Source organism: Thermobia domestica, chromosome 12 (assembly GCF_964235325.1).
Source record: "Thermobia domestica chromosome 12, izTheDome1.hap1.1, whole genome shotgun sequence".
Lineage (NCBI taxonomy): Eukaryota > Metazoa > Arthropoda > Insecta > Zygentoma > Lepismatidae > Thermobia > Thermobia domestica.
In genome coordinates, this window is record NC_137465.1 from 173,717,375 (window position 1) to 173,736,354 (window position 18,980).

The 18,980-nt window shown below is 36.0% G+C and overlaps 1 protein-coding gene across 1 annotated transcript; it reads right to left on the reverse strand.

The window, feature by feature from the left end:
* Nucleotides 1-673: 673 nt before the first annotated feature.
* LOC145665817 (outer dynein arm-docking complex subunit 4-like) lies at nt 674-5,713 on the reverse strand. Its single transcript, XM_081732932.1, has 2 exons — nt 5,197-5,713; nt 674-1,811 (listed from the first exon to the last, which is right to left on the reverse strand). The coding sequence occupies exons 1-2, from the start codon at nt 5,597-5,599 to the stop codon at nt 712-714; spliced, it is 1,503 nt and encodes a 500-aa protein (XP_081589058.1). The 5' UTR covers nt 5,600-5,713; the 3' UTR covers nt 674-711.
* Nucleotides 5,714-18,980: the final 13,267 nt, after the last annotated feature.

Genomic DNA, 18,980 nt, shown 5'->3' on the forward strand with positions numbered 1-18,980 from the left:
ACCCTTGGCTTATGCTACTGATTCTGCCACGCCGTCACTTGACAAATTTGCGCAACGTACGACATCTGCGGCGAATCGAAAACTTTAAGACGCTTTTTCTCTGCTATATTAGGCTATTGCGCTCTCCCAGTTAGTAATACGAATACTTTAAATGAGCACTATCACCTTGCAAAATATTGCCCCGAAGTTTGTTTACCAAAGTCTGCTTTATCCTTGTAAGCTATGTATTATTGTTTTTTTCCTTTCATAAGTTAATAAATAGTTGTGCTATTAGCTGTTTGTTGCTTAAAGGTACCCATTTCCCCCTATTTACTATATCGCTGAGATGAACAGTGACACTTTCAATGCCGTTTAAATCCAAAGTCAGCCCTGTAACTTGGGGGAGGACTATATATACATATATATACACACAGGCCTAAATGAATGATCGAAAATGACCGATATCAGAGAGCGCTTCAGTGCTAATAAAAAGTGATTGATTAACGAAACGTATTACTATTTTTTCTTATTTTAACCTAGCGAAGGGGGTAATTGACGCTAGTTTATTTCATAAATAATGACCAGTGCTTTTATAAATATTGTTGAAATAAGTTCCAGAACTATTATTATTAAAATCTTTTTTTTTATTATTTTTAAGAAAAATCAAATGTGAACATTTTCCTACTCTAGCTAATTTATTTTAATTAATTGTGTAGTGAAACTTATTAATATTCATAATACAGCCTTAGAAACCAATCTTTGTCTCTTCTCGGATTTCGTTTCACTGGCTTCTATTTCCCCTATTGTTTTGTCGATATAAGTACCAGCCATCGTATGAGACAATATGGCAGCATATTTCTTAGCTTCAATCAACGCACCTCTAGCATTTTCCGTGTTTCCTAACTGGATTTCCGTTTGAGCCAGAAGCATGAATGCATTGAGACACCATTCAGTGCATTCGCCTAATCTAGCTGTCTCGACAGATCTAGTAGCATATAGCCGTGCAGCATCATATTTTTTGATCTCAAAATAAGACCGACCAATTTCGTGATACATCCATGCCTTTTCTTCGAGCAACTCTATATGTGGTAGTGCCTTTTCCCACGCGTCAATAGCTTTTCTGAATTTCTTAAACCTAGCATGTGCCTTTCCGAGATTCGTGTATCCTCTTACTATTAGGCGTACGTCCGAACTTGTCTGAGCAGTGTCCACAAACTTAACATGGAACGTCATTGCCTTCTCATAGTCTCCGTAGTCTTCATAGGCACAACCAATTAATCCATATATCATACATAGATATTCAGCCATTTCGGGTATGTATTTTTCCTTCTTACGCCGTATCAGAGCAAGCGCTTTCAAACCCACACGAATAGAATCCAAAGGCTTGTTGTTGGCCAATTCTTCTTTCATACTGTCCACATATTTGTTCAAGATGTCCCGTATAGCCTGTACTTTGTCCTCAAATTCAGTCGCAATGATTCTCTTCCGCTTTTGCCACCACCGAGTGAGAGATATACTGTTGTAGATAAGCCAGTTTCTTCTCGAATACAAGGGCGTTTCTTGTCCCCAGAGCTCTTTGTTCTGCTCCATGAAGGCTAAAATCTCTTTGGCAGGACCTGTGATTTCTTCAACGTCTTTGGTTGTTATGTGTTCCAACAAGCTTTCGTTGAAGGCGACATCTGGGAATAACTGCCCTAGAACTTGCCTTACAGCAAATAGCGTCTTCTTCTTGTCTTGCGGAGTATCAGTAGGATATAAGTCCAAATCGTCAGGAATACTTATCTTAGGAATGATATGGATGACCTCATCAAAGCGGATCCCTTGTTTGGCTCCTGTAAATAAATAAATTTAATTAGTAACAGACATTAGTGGAACATGGGAGCTCAGTAATAGAGCGCTCCCACTAATGTAAGCAGTTACTAGTTTTATCTCAGATTATGTGAGTTTGTGATACATAACATTGTGTTTGTTGATTTTGTAATGATTATCCTGATTTTTCCCATATTCTTATTTCATCGTTTATTTTGCAATAATACATATTCGTTAATTATCTGTCTCCCTTAGCGTGAAGAGTATAAGTGTGGAACGTTAAACTTACTATTAAATACTTTGTAAAATGAAATGAAATCTTAAGCTCAATTATTCAAGACTACACTGCAAAAAAATTTTATAGGAGAATTTTCACACCAAATTCGAAAAAAAAAGTTCTTCTGTCAAACCACAGATCTCAAACTACTCGACATTTCTAATACTGTACGTATGAGGACATTCCATAGGCCCAGATAAAATGCATATGTAAAGTAGAACACATTGGGTTACCTTTGAGGTATGGGAACATGCATCATGTCACTGAAAGATGAGATCTCGCAAATGTGGCCAGATAAAACTAAAATTAAGGCTCTAATATATATATATATATATATATATATATATATATATATATATATATATATATATATATATTGGAACATGCATTAGATTTATTTAGTGCTTGTTTGACCTTTTAAGTCCTTCTTCTGAGTATCATATACGTAAGTTCTCCAGTTTCTGCTTTTTGTTGCTTCTTCCATAATGATTTGTTTTGGATTTTGGTATGCTATTCCTACCAGAAGCAATATGGATCTATCTACCTGTGATCTACTATACCTCAGATTAAAATTATCTGTAAGGTATTTATGATAGTATCAGGATAGATAACTTTAAACAACGAGCAGTTTCAGCACAGAAAGCACATCTAAGAGATATATGATTACAGCGGAAGAGTAATATGCCTCTTTTACAAAGAATTCACTGATATGAAGACGAAGTTTTAAAGGTTCCATCCCGATTTTTCTAAGAACATGGTTGCTTTTCCCATTGGTACTGTAGATAAAACTGGTACTGTACATTTCTGATTATTCACCAAAAGTAAAGGAATTTATTTGGAAAACGGAGAGAAGCAGAGAAATCCGTCTTATGAGTTAATTAAGGTCACTTGCCAGCATAATAGACTGGATATTTCTTCCCGTTTCGTGTCGATTGTGCTTATTTTCAATTACTAAAGCTCCCCGATTCTCTAAACTAAAATACCATGTGAGAAACTCTACAAATATCATGAAGTTTGCTGCTTCACTTATCAGTAAACCACATAGAGAGGAAAAGGAGCTGACAGTTACTCTGAATGTTGATAAAAAAAAAAAAAAAGACAGTTTGGTAACAGGCAAAGATGAATATTAATAGTTTTGTAGGCACATTACACAAGGATCTATGATTATGATTACGCTACGGTCATTTTTATTATTAATTCTCCTATTTCATCTGCTCTCCTCCTTTGATCAATTTATTTTTTTCAATGGTTTTCTCAGATTATAAACGTTATACATCCGCCAATTGGAAATTTCTACTCTGAAAAATCCAGTCTTTCAAAGAATGCAAAGCTACAAATTCTGTAGTTCAAATGTGTATTAATTTCTAATTGAATTGTAATAGAAAATCTTTGAAAGGGTGTACGACGTACATAAGTGTCTATTACTGTTAGGATACAAAACAGTGTCTCTACTGGGGACAAAACCGGAAGTGTAACACGAACTATTTACGCTTACAACTGACAGGAGTGTCGTCATGCACAGAAACTTTTGGACCATTTATGTTTGCTATAAAAGAACAAGTCATAAGTTTTGCAATATGCTGGCATGCAATAAACGTGAATTTAGTACAAGGAAAGTAGGCTAAGATTCAAATACAACCCTTCGTTCTGGTCTATTTGCAGCCAGTTCCTCGATTTCTCGTCTTGTCCTTAGGAGATAAGAAGTCAGTAACTGATGTTTCCATCTTCTGCTGGTTGATGAAGCATCGTAATTTCAGGAGGTGTGCCATGGACCGAAACAGGTCTAATCCAAATTGGCAAGATCAGGGTCAGGACTATATGCTGAGTGTGTTATCAGTTCGACGTCATCAAGTTTCGTGCTTTTTTTGTGCGTTTTCTGAGCCGAGTATAGTTTTGTGTTCTGTTGCACCAAGGTCGGTATTGATGGTATGACTGTTAGGCCGTTAAGAAAGAACTCGAAGTCTCGTAGTTCCACCACACACAGAGCATAAGTTTGATGATCAGTTCTGGATTGACCCTTGTTCAAGTATTGTTTTTTCACATTCGGAAAATATCTCCTTTTCATAGAATGTGACAACCTGTCCTAGAAAAGCGCACATCATGTACTGTAGAGGAGGTCGCTGAATTCCAACTCCGGGTCCTTTAAGGACTAGAAGTAATGGATGTTTTAATGTGCTTGTGGTGACGGGAAGTGTCAACTGGCTGGTTGATGGGCACTGACCGACCAATGATCAGTGGCGGCTGGTCGCCGGAAGTGCACGCTGAACTGATGTGGGAATGTACTGACTGATGGCTATTTTGGTACTGTTTCTATTCCCTAGCTTGAGGGAAGTACGGTCCTGGTGAGTGACAGAAGAACCTGAAAGTGTACAGTGTGCTGGTCAAATGACAAGGCTCCCTTGAATAATTAACAGACTTGCATGTGCTTGGTGTAGCTCCTACTAACGAGAACTTACTTGCCAACCCTGACCACTCATAGTAGTAAAACGCCTCATGATTACCATCAATGGATCTAACCTGCTCTCAGTGCTTGGTAAAAGCAATTCCTATTCCTGTCGTATTGTGAATCCAATTCCAACTAATCTGAATTACTGGTTCTCTACCTTTCATTGTTCGGCCTCCAGCTGGGGATCACAGTTTTTCCAGATGTTAGAATCTGGACCTGGTATGGTTTTCTCAGCTTGATGAGTACTCACTAACGCTTGGCGCGAGCTGGAATCGAACCCATGACTCCATGTATCAGAGGTGAACTCTCCATCACTGAGTCACCGCGGCCCTCTTCCTGGATTAATTTAATATCTATTTTATTTTTATAATTATATTTTACTATATACATGTTATTCAATCATTGCAATACTAAAAAGAAAGTTACGATTTAAACGTAGAGATTTAAGAATATCTATTTGTTTTACTTTTTGTGGGTGGCATAACTCAAGGAGTTGCCTAGCCGTTAAGGATAACCCAATCGTTAAGGCATAAGCAAACCATGGAGTTAAGCACGTGCAAAACACGACATGGCAAACAACAACATTAATATTATTTCTTTTCTTTTTTCTTTTCTTTTTCTTTTTTTCTTTTTTTTTTTTTTAGTATTGTACACCAAAATTTCTGACGACACCCCTAATCCTTACCTATACAGTTTTCCACGGCCTCCTTGGCGACCATAGCACCATACTTATATTCTTCTTTGAATGGTCTTTTATGATGTCCTCGACTAAAAAAGACGGCTGCATCCTCGAAACGTCTCGTGCGGAACATTATATCAGCCTTCTGCTGTAGCGCTCGCGGATGGTGTGAGTCTTTCACAAGCACGTCTTCAGCATCTTTCATGGCTTCGTTGAATTTACACTGTAACAGGCGACACTTGCTTCGGTACACTTTGCTCTCCAAGTGCTTATCATTCATTTCAATGGCTTTGCTAAAAGATATTTCTGCCAATGCGTATTTTTTCAGTGTAAAATAACGGATACCCTCGGAGTAATAGTCGCTGAAAGTTCCTTCCGGTGTCGGTATTTTCCCTCGTCTTCTAGACATGATGTTGATCTATTCATATACAAAATATAGCTACTTAATTAATTAGCACAACACAACCCACTGTATTATTCAATATCTTATTTCCACAGCAAATATTTCTTCTGCCGCCTATTGTTAAGATTGTCAAGTAATATTGTTAACCTCTGAAATTCTACTCGTACCAATTGTTTCCAAGGCGCAAAAGAAAGTAACAGCCCATTATTTTTTTTTTGTTTCCCATGGGTATTTCGGAGTAATTCCTGTTCCATTCCATGAAGAGATAGACAGCAGTCTTATAGTAGTAAAGATGTTAATTTACATTGTGGTTTAATTCAATGGCGGTTCTTGAAGGAAGTCACATTTACAAGAATTAAACTTTCATTGCTTCAAACTAGATGAAGAATTAATACCAAGAAAGTGCTTTGTCTCGTAGTTTGAAGTCATAAAAGCTTAATTTTCCGTCGTGACTTCCCTTAAGAGACGCCACTGTTTTACTTATTGTTTTCTTAGCTCAGATCCTTCCTTGATAAGTAAAACCTTTACAAAGACACTTAGACTAATGTACTGGGTATTGAGGATTGCGTGATACGTCGAAATTTAGAGCTATGTCAACGGTAGTTCACTAGTGGAAGGGCTACCCTACGGAATTGGTCTAAATGGACAAATAAAGGCGAAGATTGTCTTGGAAAAAAGTCAGCAGTTCTGTCAGTAATCAAGTTGACAGGAATTGTAGTTGTTGGTACGGCAACCTATGTTCCAAGTGTGGTCAGAGTGACTTTAGCAACTGGGATAATAGCAGGAGGAAGACAACGTGAAACTACCACTCTATTTTTTCCCCTAGTTTGCTGATAACAGAAAGTAACAGTGTGGGGATAATCAATGAAGAAAGGAAGACGAGAAAGAGCAAAAGGTTTAGGATAGGGACATGGAATATAAGTATCGTGTTACAGGGAGGGAAATCTAAAAATCTTGAGAAGAAATTAAACAAAATAATGAAAATTTTGAAGGAGTTTCCAGAGTTGGATGGGAACGCAATGAGGACTTGAAAAGTGAAGTAGAATATATAGAGTGTTTTACTCTCGTGATGAAAAGAGCAATCAAAACGTGTTGAAACAATTCTGAGTAAACAGCTAAAAGAGGATAGTAAAAGTAGAACTTGTTGACGACAGAGTTATAATGTGAAAACGTAAAAAAGAAGAAGAAGAAGAAGAAGAGTGATAGAGACGTACACACCAACCACTTCACAGACAACTGAAATTGAGGAAAATCATGACAATTCAATACAGTTATGGGAGAAGAACAGGAAGGTAGTGTCAAAGACAAATGTAGTTTATATGAAAGAAATGAAAGGAAGAAAGAACACTAGATTTCTGTAGACAAAATTCTCTAGGAATTGGGAACACTTGGTTCAACCAGCATAAAAGAAAATACAAGAGAAAACCCACAGTAGACGGTCGATCATATCAAACAGACTATGTCATGATTCAGGACAAATGTCTGAATAGCTTAAAGAATGCGAAAATCCTTCCCGAAGACGATATTTTCTCTAATCACGACCTTAGCTAAATAAATGTTTGACAAAAATTTAGCTAATAACACGGTTTACATGGTGTTTTGCTAAGTTGATGTTTCAAAAAAAAAAAAAAAACTTTTAGATATTTAGAACTTTAGCACGATATTATCTAAGTGTTTCGCAAAATGTTTAGCTAATTAAATCTCCCAATTTTGTTTAAATAAAATAAATAAGTAACATTTAACGTTTCAGTATCTATGAAATTTGCATCACCCAATTCATCTAATAATCTTATTACATTTTCTACTAGAAGGTTTCTCAATCTGTGGTACGCAAGCCATTATTGCTGGTACGCACTTCTTAGAGGTGTTTATAATTAATAAGCTTTTGACAATACATCAGTGGAAAAGGTTGAGAACTCCTGTTCTAATACCTATACTGGTTACATAGAAGGCGCGATAATGTAAGGATCACTCATTTTTTGAGTGGAAGTCTTTGGAAGAATAAAAGGGAGATAAAGAAATAGGTGATAGTAGTAGCTAGATAAAAAGTAGATAATAATAAACAAATATTTCAATAACATTGTCTGCTGAAAATGGTAATAATAATAATAATAATAATAATAATAATAATAATAATAATAATAATAATAATAATAATAATAATAATAATAATAATAATAATAATTATTATTATTATTATTATTATTATTATTATTATTATTATTATTATTATTATTATTATTATTATTATTATTATTATTATATGAAGTGAATAACTGTCATTTGTTTTCAAATTGCGAACATTTCATGTTATACAGTCCTCTATTCTCTTCGTGTTTTGGTGTAGGAGTAATCTTATTATCTGTTTTAATACCATACGTCAATTGAGATCTAATTTTTCCTCTGTTTCCTTCCATCGTATTTTCTATCACATATCTAAACTATTTCATTATTAAAGCGTTTTTCACAGTCCTTTGCACCTTTCAAAAACAAACCGCGTTACTTGATGTTGTATCACTGCGCGCACGACTATTTGCTGATTGGTGAAGAGGAAATTGTTTTGTCTGTTTCCCGCAATATTTCTGCTGCAGCACGTGCATGTATTTCAGCTACTGCGATGTACATTACTCGTCTCACTCTCATACCATTGCCGTGATATAGAGCAAAATACCCAATACTATATAATCCCCCCTCCTTTAAGAGCAACTGAACATTGTTATTTTTCTCCAAACTGTAATTATAAATGAAATTACAATGAGTTATGTCAAATTATCAACTGAACGATAAAGAGATAGCGCTGGTATGTAACAACAAGCATATTTATCATAATGGGATATTATTTCTTTTTCATCAATTACCTAAATCATTATGCATATCCATTAAAAACAGATGGTATTTTTCTCCCTTAAGTTCAATTTATTGATGTGCTTTCTTACCTTGTATAGCATGCGAATGTACAAATGCTAACTTCAGTACTACAAAGTAAGTAAATAAATATTCTATGAGAACATGAAAATTAGCTATTATAGGTCTTAATTTTCTTCAAGTGAATTGAACAACGTTGATATCGTTTGATAAAGTATTTGCTTTTCTTCTGCACTTACAGGTTTGCATTGTTTATGTTTAACAGAATAACTCGGAGCAGCAGGTAACCTGCTGGCTTCCTTAGGCGACATCTTTAAATTGTGGCGCGCACTTCGTGTGTTTTGTCATTTGTTGTAACAGTTTTCTCTTACACATTCGATTTTGGTTCAAGATTTCGATCCATATAGATGCATACTTTGAGTCGAAACCTAAATGTTCTTACTGTGCCTTAACAATACATTAATTACCATAATACATTGCATTTGTTGTGTACTATTTGCTCATGGAAAAATAAACTGTTATTAGTCTCATTTTCAATGTTGCTAACTCATAGTTATTTTTCAGTTTTTCACAAAGAATGGTTGTCAAACATTTGTGTCATTTCATGAAAATGGGCTAAGAAAATGAAAAAGAGAAATCAAGTGAACTCGCTGTTCTTATTGAAGATAATAAGTTCCTTATATTATTTCAGATCTTTGTTTGACCTTTCATTAGAGAGGAGGAAATAGTCATTTAAAAAAGAGAGAGAGTGAGAGTGAAGGGGATAGAGAGAAGTTAAAGAGGATAAAACCTGTTTTAGTGATTCATTAGGAAGTAATATGAGGCTAATTTTATCAGTTATAATGTGTATATCGCGCTTTTAAAATGGGATCAGAATAAATGACCGTTTAAAAGACCGAATATTCGGTGCCAGAAATGAAATAATGTACAAAGGAATCTTCAATATTTAAGAATTTTTTATAATATTGGATCGGAATGTTCATAACTTTTGAGTCTTATTTTTTTCTGGCTGCAGTGAAATTAAAAGGAGGTACTATGTGCATGTTAAATAATGTGTCTTTATTCCTATGTAGAATCTAAAAAGTTTCTTGGAATTTGTTGAATAAGATGTCGCTAGAGTCTTCATACTCTCATGACTGATATTAGTTTATGGCGTAACTTTTCTGTTAGATATCAAATGAAAGGATAAGTCACGAGGATTCAAAATATATTTTACTAGCAGCGTTCACCCCGCTTCGCTGCGGTCACCCCGGAACGCAATAAACTTTGTTACTTAGATAATTTTTACTTTTTCGCTTTCAAGTGATATGATAAAAACCATAGAAGATTGCACTAATGTTAACATTATATCGCCTGTCATTTATGTTAACCCGCCCCGCTTCGCTGCGGTCACCCCAACCCGCCCCGCTTCGCTGCGGTCATCCCGGAACGCAATAAACTTTGTTACTTAGATAATTTTTACTTTTTCGCTTTCAAGTGATTTATAGCGCCTGTCATTTATGTTAACCCGCCGAGTCACAGGGTCATGCGGGTTGCATATAAGTACGTTTATTTTTATACCTATGATGAACTAATAACAAAGGATTTGTACGTATGGACACCTGAATGGTCAATTATCTCAAGACACTGGTAATTGAAAATTAAAGTGATATGATAAAAACCATCTAGGGTCCAAATCCTAACAACCCCCCAAAAATGAAAGAAATCGGTTCAGCCGTATTAGCGTGATGAGCGGACAAAGGATTTTTTGTACGTATGGACACCTGATTGGTCAATTATCTCAAGACACTGCTAATTGAAAATTAAAGTGATATGATAAAAACCATCTAGGGTCCAAATCCTAACAACCCCCCAAAAATGAAAGAAATCGGTTCAGCCGTATTAGCGTGATGAGCGGACAAAGGATTTTGTGCGTTCTCTTTTATATATATAGATAGGTATTTTATTACATATAACAAAGGAAATAAAATAATAAATTCTCTATTCAATAAATAAGTAAACTCACAAGTAAACCTTACGTTTGGGTGAATCGAGTTGCTGACTGAGACACATATGAGAAAGTAGTACTAAATGTGGTCAGTATTTCAGTGAAGTGGTAGGTGCGAAGCTCCAGGGGTTTAGGAGATACAGCTACCAGAACATCAGATGGAAGTATAGAATAGTCTTCATACAGTTGGAGGTAAAAGCCCTGTAAGACTTCGTGTAACCACAAAAGGTGAGTAACAAATATATGGGTACATATTAGGACTAGGGGGAAGTCATACAGGAAGGGTATACCTGACGGCGGCCATCTTGAAATCCGCCATTTTGAATTAAGGTTAAGTTTTTAAAATAGGAATAGGGTCATGTAATACATGATTTAAGGCGCAAATTTAATCAGAAGAACAATGGTGACGTCAATTTTGATTTACGCGCAATTGGTAAAAAGTTACAGGAAATTAAATATTGTTGCAGCGAGAAATAGATGTGAACAGGATACAAGAAAAACAACGAAATGGCGTGCAAGTACAGCATCAAACAACTAACATTGTAACGCCACCATTGTATTTCTGATTAACTTCTAGCCCGAAGTCATCTATTGCATTACTCTATTCCCATTTAATTTTGTGCTGGCTAATGATAAAGCAAAAATGGTTATACCGCTGGATTTATGATAAAATTTGCTATTAATAAGGTGTCACTGTTATGCGTTTTGTTTAAAACTTTTGTCTCATTCAAAATGGCGGATTTGAACATGGCCGCCATCAAGGCAACTCTTACCATATACCTAATATTTATCCACCTGCTTTTTATTTAATTATTATCATTAATACAAAATTTACAAGGTGGGGTAAAGGACTAATACATATGCTGCAACAATATTTAATTTCCCTGTAACTTTTTACCAATTGCGCGTAAATCAAAATTGACGTCACCATTGTTCTTCTGATTAAATTTGTGCCTTAAATCATGTATCACATGACCCTATTCCTATTTTAAAAACTTAACCTTAATTCAAAATGGCGGATTTCAAGATGGCCGCCGTCAGGTATACCCTTCCTGTATGACTTCTCCCTAGTCCTAATATGTACCCATATATTTGTTATTCACCTTTTGTCGTTACACGAAGTCTTACAGGGCTTTTACCTCCAACTGTATGAAGACTATTCTGTACTTCCATGTGATGTTCTGGTAGCTATATCTCCTAAACCCCTGGAGCTTCGCACCTACAACTTCACCAAAATACTGACCACATTTAGTACTACTTTCTCATATGTGTCTCAATCAGCAACTCGATTCACCCAAACGTAAGGTTTACTTGTCAGTAGTTTTCAAGTTCTTGCAGAATGAACAATTGCTTGTTCCAAACACTCGCTCGCCTATAATGGAAACGTATAAGGAGCTCAATTTTGAAATGAAATGAAATGAAATTTTTCGAGTTTTACGTCCCACGAATATGCAGGTTAGGCTAAAAAAGGCGGTGATGATGAAAACATGAATGAAATGTTGGAATGAAGAAAGTGGGAGGAAACTGAAGGACCCAGAGGAAACCCACGCACACGGTGTTTGTCTACCACAAGGTTCACTTGGGGCGAACTGGGATCGAACCAGGAACCCCATGTGACAGAGGTGAAAGCTCTACCACTGTGCCACCGCGGCCTCCCAAGAGCTCAATTTTGAATAGAAGTCGTGAGTACAACTGCATATGTTTCTAGACCTGATAATTAACTCCTTTGTGGCTATATGATCCGCGTACTCGTCGTTGGGCGCGAGACCCGCGTTCGATTTCCGGAGGAAATTCATGTTTGTTCGGATCACTCGTTCGGCTGTAGGTCCAAATCTTATAGAACTTTGTTGTTGAAAGGAACGATAAACTTTAATCAATCCATCCAACCATGGATCTGCTAGTAGGAACACTCAGTCATCATGTAATAGTGGCTCTGAATTCTAACATTTTAGGTAGATTCTCAGCTAGAGGAAACTTTAGGAGTGGGGATAGTAAGTTTTAGTTGTAATTTACACTGGTAGAAGAAATTCAACTTTTTGCTCTTCTTCCTCCTGATGCGTGTTTGCGTTTACATAGTAGTTCAAAGATTCAAGAGATCAGTGCGTACGCCACTGCAAACGAGAGAAAATGGTTCCTGATTCTCTTATCACAAGCCCATGCCATTTTATTTTTAATCTCATTGTTTTTCCCCCTTCCGTTTGTTTATTCATTTCTTAGCACACCTTTGCATATAAATGTTTTTGTTTAATTAGTTGGCAACATTTCTGCACTGCAGTCTGCATTGTTTACAAGGGGTGCAAAGCTTCGTGAAAATCAGATTAGTTTCTTTTACTTCTTTGAATTACATCAAACACTATGTTCTTAATTTCGATATACCGGTACTGTATATAGGATTAGAAATCTGAATTGAAAAAATAAATTAACAATTAGGATTAGTAATTACTAATTACATTAAGGAAGTGGATTACTGTGTGCTTCAGCCGAACATTTGAAGGTTTGAACTGCACTGGCGTTCTCACGTTCACCAACCCGCTTCCAGCAACATTGTCAACGCTGTGTTGTGAAAGTCTGTTTCGTGTGACGCGTTGTGTATGTTCTCATTGAAACAACGACGTGTAAATATATTCACCCACTCGAAGGAAATTTCTCAGCGGAGGTATAGCAACAGCACGTCGCGAGCTGATTGTTTCAAGCTAAAAGTAAATTCGGCTACCGCATAGTATAGAATCTACCTTCGAGCAGAACACCCAGATATGACAAAAACATATCTGGAAGAATTAACTTGATCCGGCTAGCTTTAGACTACAATATGAGTTAGGAAATTAACACTTGTGCGAATTAAATTATTATACAGATCGTTAATGAATTATACCGACAAACTTTAAGAGGTGACTCCTCACATCAAAATAAGAGGAAAAAGTTTATATGACCTATGGCGAAAAGTGCATAGTTTCAGAGCTAGGGCTGTCCAAAATAGCGAAAAAGCCAAATTTTAAGAGGCCCTATTTCGAATTTGAAAGACGATGGATGGTGATCTTTATCAGGGTAAAGGAAGTCTCGCATACACAATCCAAAAGTGCATATTTAATCAATTGTCAATAGGTGTAAAGGTTATTCTCTACAGGGTGTAATTCTCAGATATGTTTTCAATAGAGTTTTCAGACATACCCTGATTTCAAGAAGGATCCAAAGGAGGCAGGACGTAAACTTTGACAACAATGGACATCCAAATGCTTCGGAGGGAAGGCGGAAGTGCTGGGAACCGGCAGCTCCATGTTTCTTTATGTTCACAATAACGTGTGATGATATATATTTCATGTTTTCTTCATTTATAAGCGTGAAAGTAAACATCGAACCATGCGTTTTCCCGAGTACGAGAGACCGTGCCTCTGACGATCCTTAACACTTCCGACATCGCGCGGAAGGATTCCGTCTTAATTGCTATCAAGGCTTATCGTTTGCCTATTTTGGACCAATCCTAAAGTCGGAACATTTCTCAAAATTCGCTTGATGGCATGTCTTGGAATTTCAGAATAATCCGTACACCCATTGGACATTAATGAAATATGCACTTTTGGATTTCGTATGCCTGACTTCCTTTACGCTGATAAGGATCACTATCCACAGTCTCTCGAATTCGAAATAGTGCCTCTTGAAATTTGGCTTTTTCGCGATTTTGGACAGCCCTAGCTCTGAAACTATGCACTTTTCGCCATAGGTCCATATGAACTTTTACTCTTATTTTGATGTGAGAAATCATCTGTTAAAGTTTGTAGGTGTAGTTCATTAACACCCTGTATATATTTTTCCCATAAAAATGAAGGTTCACTTTGTGGGCAACGAAATGCCAATTCTCTATTTCTTGATGATTCAGGGGGGGAAATCCGTATGAACAGACCCTGTTATCTACAATCTTAGGCAATCTGTAGAATAGCAATACGTTTTTTTACATACAAAAATGGTTTATATTTGTTATTTCATGTCCACGTAAAACCTTAAAATACATAGATAATAATTTCCTTCGCTTCCGGAAATGCAGTATAAAAAATATAAATTGCAATGCAAATTTAAATTGGATTTCAAATTATTACCCAAGAAGCAAAATCTTAAAGAAAATCTGATATAATTACAATAATTAATTACATGTATATCATGAAAATAATTTTCATGAAAATAATTTTTAGTAGGACCCCAACAAGGAGATATACCCCAAGTGAAATAATCTTGGTTACGGACCTGGCCTGGAAGAGGCAGTCGGTGGGAGGACGATGCCATTCGGGCGCCTGCCTCCTGCCCCCCCCCTGAAGCATCATCATTGATAGCGACATCTCTCATTGATTATATTCGTACTCCGAACATTATGTTCTAGTAGTTCCTCTCTTTGTCGTAAGATGGCCCAGATGGCAGTCATCTGCTTCCAGTTCTCCTGCATGTCCTGCCTCTAGCGTTGGAATTGCAAACTATGTACTCTACATAAAATGTTTGTGTCCTAGAATGAAAATGTTACGAGGACAAGCTCCGAAAAATTGATAGATTTACGGTTGAAACAAGATGACGATATTGAGGTAATTTCTCCTCATCACTTGCTTTTAAGATTTTTAATTTTATTTTCATTTTATTTTCGGTAGCGAATAATCAAGAGCACAAGAAAGGAACAGTAGAGTAACAAAAGAGTTTTCAAACAAGTGATGCGGTGTTCACCTCTGATGCGGGAGGTCCATAGTTCAACCCCACATCATATGAGTTTATAGCTACAACATCATGTGCGTGGGTTCTCCCGTTTCCTAGCACATTCTCATTCCACCATTAATTTCATAATTATCCACTTTCATTATTCATGAGTATTCTTTAGCCCATTTGCCCGCAACTTAAAGTAGTGACATGAAACTTTAAATATTTCATTTCATCAATATATATAAATAAACGAAATGTAACGATAATTATAATTGATGGCTAACTTCTAAACCACTCCAACGATTGTGATTACTTGTCGTACATGAATGGATCCCGGGGGACACGGTGGCACAGTGGCAGAGCGCTTATCTCTAGTATGTGTGTGGGGGTCTCTGTTTCGATCTGCGGCCAAGTAAGTTTATGGTGGACAACACCGTGTCAGTGGGTTTTCTTGGAGTATCTCCGTTTCCTCCCACAATGTCATTCCACCGATTCTTGCATCATCATTCACTTGCCTTAGTCAGCCGTCTCCCTTAGAATAATGGGCATAATCATGGAACGATTGAAAGAAAACGTTTGTCCGTTGCCATAGAAACCGCCGTTTCCAGGGCAACAGGTCCTGTCACGGTCGCCACTCTAAAACTGAAAAAGGGAAGCCGTTGCCATAGAAACCACCGTTTCCATAACAACGAATCCTGTCACCGCTCGTCAATCTAAAACTGATTGAGGAAAAAAAAATCTGCAACAAATGTGATGCACGGAATAAGTCGTGAGTGGGAACCCTTCACCCCTGGTGGGGATATTCATGAAGCTATCAGCTTATGTCTAATTATATTGGAATATAATATCCATTTCTTAATTTCGAACATACTAGGTTCGATCGAAACGAGAAAACTTTTTATCGGACTTCTAAAGAAAATAAAATAAAATAAATAAATACATGACCGTGTTTATTACATATAGAATTCCCAGTCACGACCCCCTTTTCAGTTTTATTTAAAAATAGAAGAAGAAGAAGATGAAGAAAGGAAAAGGAAGATAGAAGAGGAAAGAGGTAAAGTAAGAAGGTGATAAAGAGGAAACTGTTACTGGATATTTTGAGAAATATGGTAAAGGAAAGTGAATAATTATTGAATTGGGATCATTTCCAATAGCTATTGGGTGAATATTTGGTATTAAGGTAATCAAAGGTAGACACATGTTAACTCATACATCCCCGACCTAGATCCATTTAACCCCAACTACCGAATTATCCCAATCTAGCTCTGAGATAGATGAGAAAGTTTAATTTTACCGTTTATTCAATATTTCCAGAAGTTCTAGACTAATATCCAATATTTGAAAAATGAACGACGAAGTTGATGGCATGTTAGAATCGACCACAGAGGGAAAGAAAAAAAAATCAGAGTATCACATATTTGTCGAAAATTTTGACTTTCACAGTTCTCCCATGATGATCATTTGTTCAGGCTACTTCGGTCCTTTTTACTTCCTTCATAGAGCCAACTTAAATTAAGTTAGTATTAACATTCAATGAGTTTAATTGCTAACTACCATTAATTATAATAAGTCACACATATATGTCAAAATAATGGATGCACTTAATACTAAACCTACATTTCACTCACACACACATTCATATAGGACAATGTATACTTCGGGTTGTATTTAGTTGAATTAAACTAACCTAACTACGTTTCTATAGACATTTATTACATTTCAATAAAAGAAAACTTAGCTTGACATAACAGGAAAAATTTAATACATGAAAAGAATGTTTCATAAGCATGCACAGAAATCTGCTACTTTCAACAAGATCAAATAACACATTTCTCTTTCTAGATATATTAAAAGTTGGATTACATAAAAAAGAATTCGACAAAAAAAAACGAAAGACAGAAAATAAAGGAAAAAAAAAGAAAATTCAAAGGTCAATATATTTAAGATTCAGCGCAATGAATACATATCATTGCGGGCAAAAGAAAGAAAAAAAATATAATTGGTTAATCATTCAAAAAAAAAAAACACTTTAGTAGCATTTTATTGAGTCTCTGTCCCAAGAGGAGACATTTCGACAATTTTATGAGTCTTTGTTCTCACGTCGATGATAACTCCTTTTTCAACTCTCTTTTCGCACTGTGATTTGTGTCCATGAGAGTATTTAATCGTTTTTGTTTTAACTATAGACAAATAGTTGCTTCATATCACATATATATTTATATTTCTCATTTCGTCACTTGACGCACTTGATATAAAATTTCAAAGTTTATCAAGATTAAAGAAAAATTATCGAATCCAGTCACAGACATTGGGGACATATTTCCATATTCCTGTATTCACATTAAATTATTAACCAAATTTCAGTTCATTGAATTTAAGATCACTAATTTTTTCCTAGTATAGATCGTGTAGTCAAAAGATTCTAGTCTCTGTATAGTTAGGTTTCCGATCGTAGAGGAAGGATTTGTTTCATGGTTTACTGATAGAAGGATTCGTTGGTGGGGCACACTGTTTCGTAGCTTACTGATGTCACTATGATCTCGCAAAATAAATTTGGATAAGGATTAGGGTTATTTTTACTTTTCTTACGACCTGCTACTTGTTTTATTTACATGCAGTATTTAACATGATATTCAACTTTAATAGTTACAAACATCAATAACAACTCAACAAAATGTCATTTATTACAATTTACGCGGTAATACTATATATCACAAATAGTTGGTAAATGTCGGGTGTCAAAAATCTATGGCAACCTAAAACAACCAGGGTAAATACCGAGCCCTTCACATACATACTCGCATATATACATATATTTTCATATTGCTCAATATAATAAATTTCATTTTAATATCCATCGTAGTATTTCGTCGACATTTAATATCTACATAACCTTTTATATTCGACAAGTATTCATATTTTATTGGCTCAAAAACAAAACAAAAACCCTGACTATCAAAATTCACTTTTTTCCCTCATAAGGCTGCAACATTGTACTTTATATATATAAACCCGATAATCAATAATCATTCTCAATTTACTAAAGATCCGCGTATAAAAAAAAATAGTTGGTGTTATTTAGTAAGTTGACATAAGAGGTGGAAATACAACGAATAAAGCAGGCACGTAACTTTTAAAACTATGTAAGTACATATATAGATGTATATACAGAAAAAAAATCAATGTTATTCGAAACTAGTGGGCCCAAACTATTAATACATACATACTATATGACCAATCAATAGAAAGAAAAACCAGAAATCAGTAATCAATGGATATAATTTGTACGATCAATAAATAACAAATGTTTTCAGGGATCTGAAAGCATAGTGTACCTTCTCGTCAGTTTCTCTCGTGGTGGATTGAATATCGCTAAAATGGTCCTGAGATGTGCTGCAATACCTCCACGAATTGCATCCCTCGATGTCTCAGTTAGTACATACGATCGAAATAAGTGATATGAATATTGTACGTTTTCATGAGTTTCAGAAACCGGGGGGGGGAGGTCGAAATTTAAAAAAAAAACTTGAAGAAATGAAGACAGAGAGAGAGATAGAGAAGAAGGAAGACGAAGAATAGGGGCGCCAAAGACTTAAGTGGGAAATAACTAACGCTACAAAGTTAAAAGTCGAATTTCGCTCTCAACAAAATCCATAGCCAAAATATTCTTAACATGCCAAAAGGGTGGTCTACTCAAATACGTAGACTCAAGGAGCGCCCTGCTGCCAAGGATGCAAGTTCTGTGTCCATCAGATCCCAATCCCACAAGAGTTTGGTTGTAAGATTGAAATCCGATCCCCGTATCCGGCCCAAACCAGCAGGGTCCCGAAAATCCTCCGGAAGGTTAGAGACGGCGTTAAT

Excerpts from the sequence above, each read along its gene's own strand:
- LOC145665817 (XM_081732932.1), bottom strand. The coding sequence starts at position 5,599 with ATGTCTAGAAGACGAGGGAAAATACCGACACCGGAAGGAACTTTCAGC. Across the intron at positions 1,812-5,196 it reads GGCCGTGGAAAACTGTATAG|GAGCCAAACAAGGGATCCGC; the intron begins GTAAGGATTAGG and ends ATTTATTTACAG.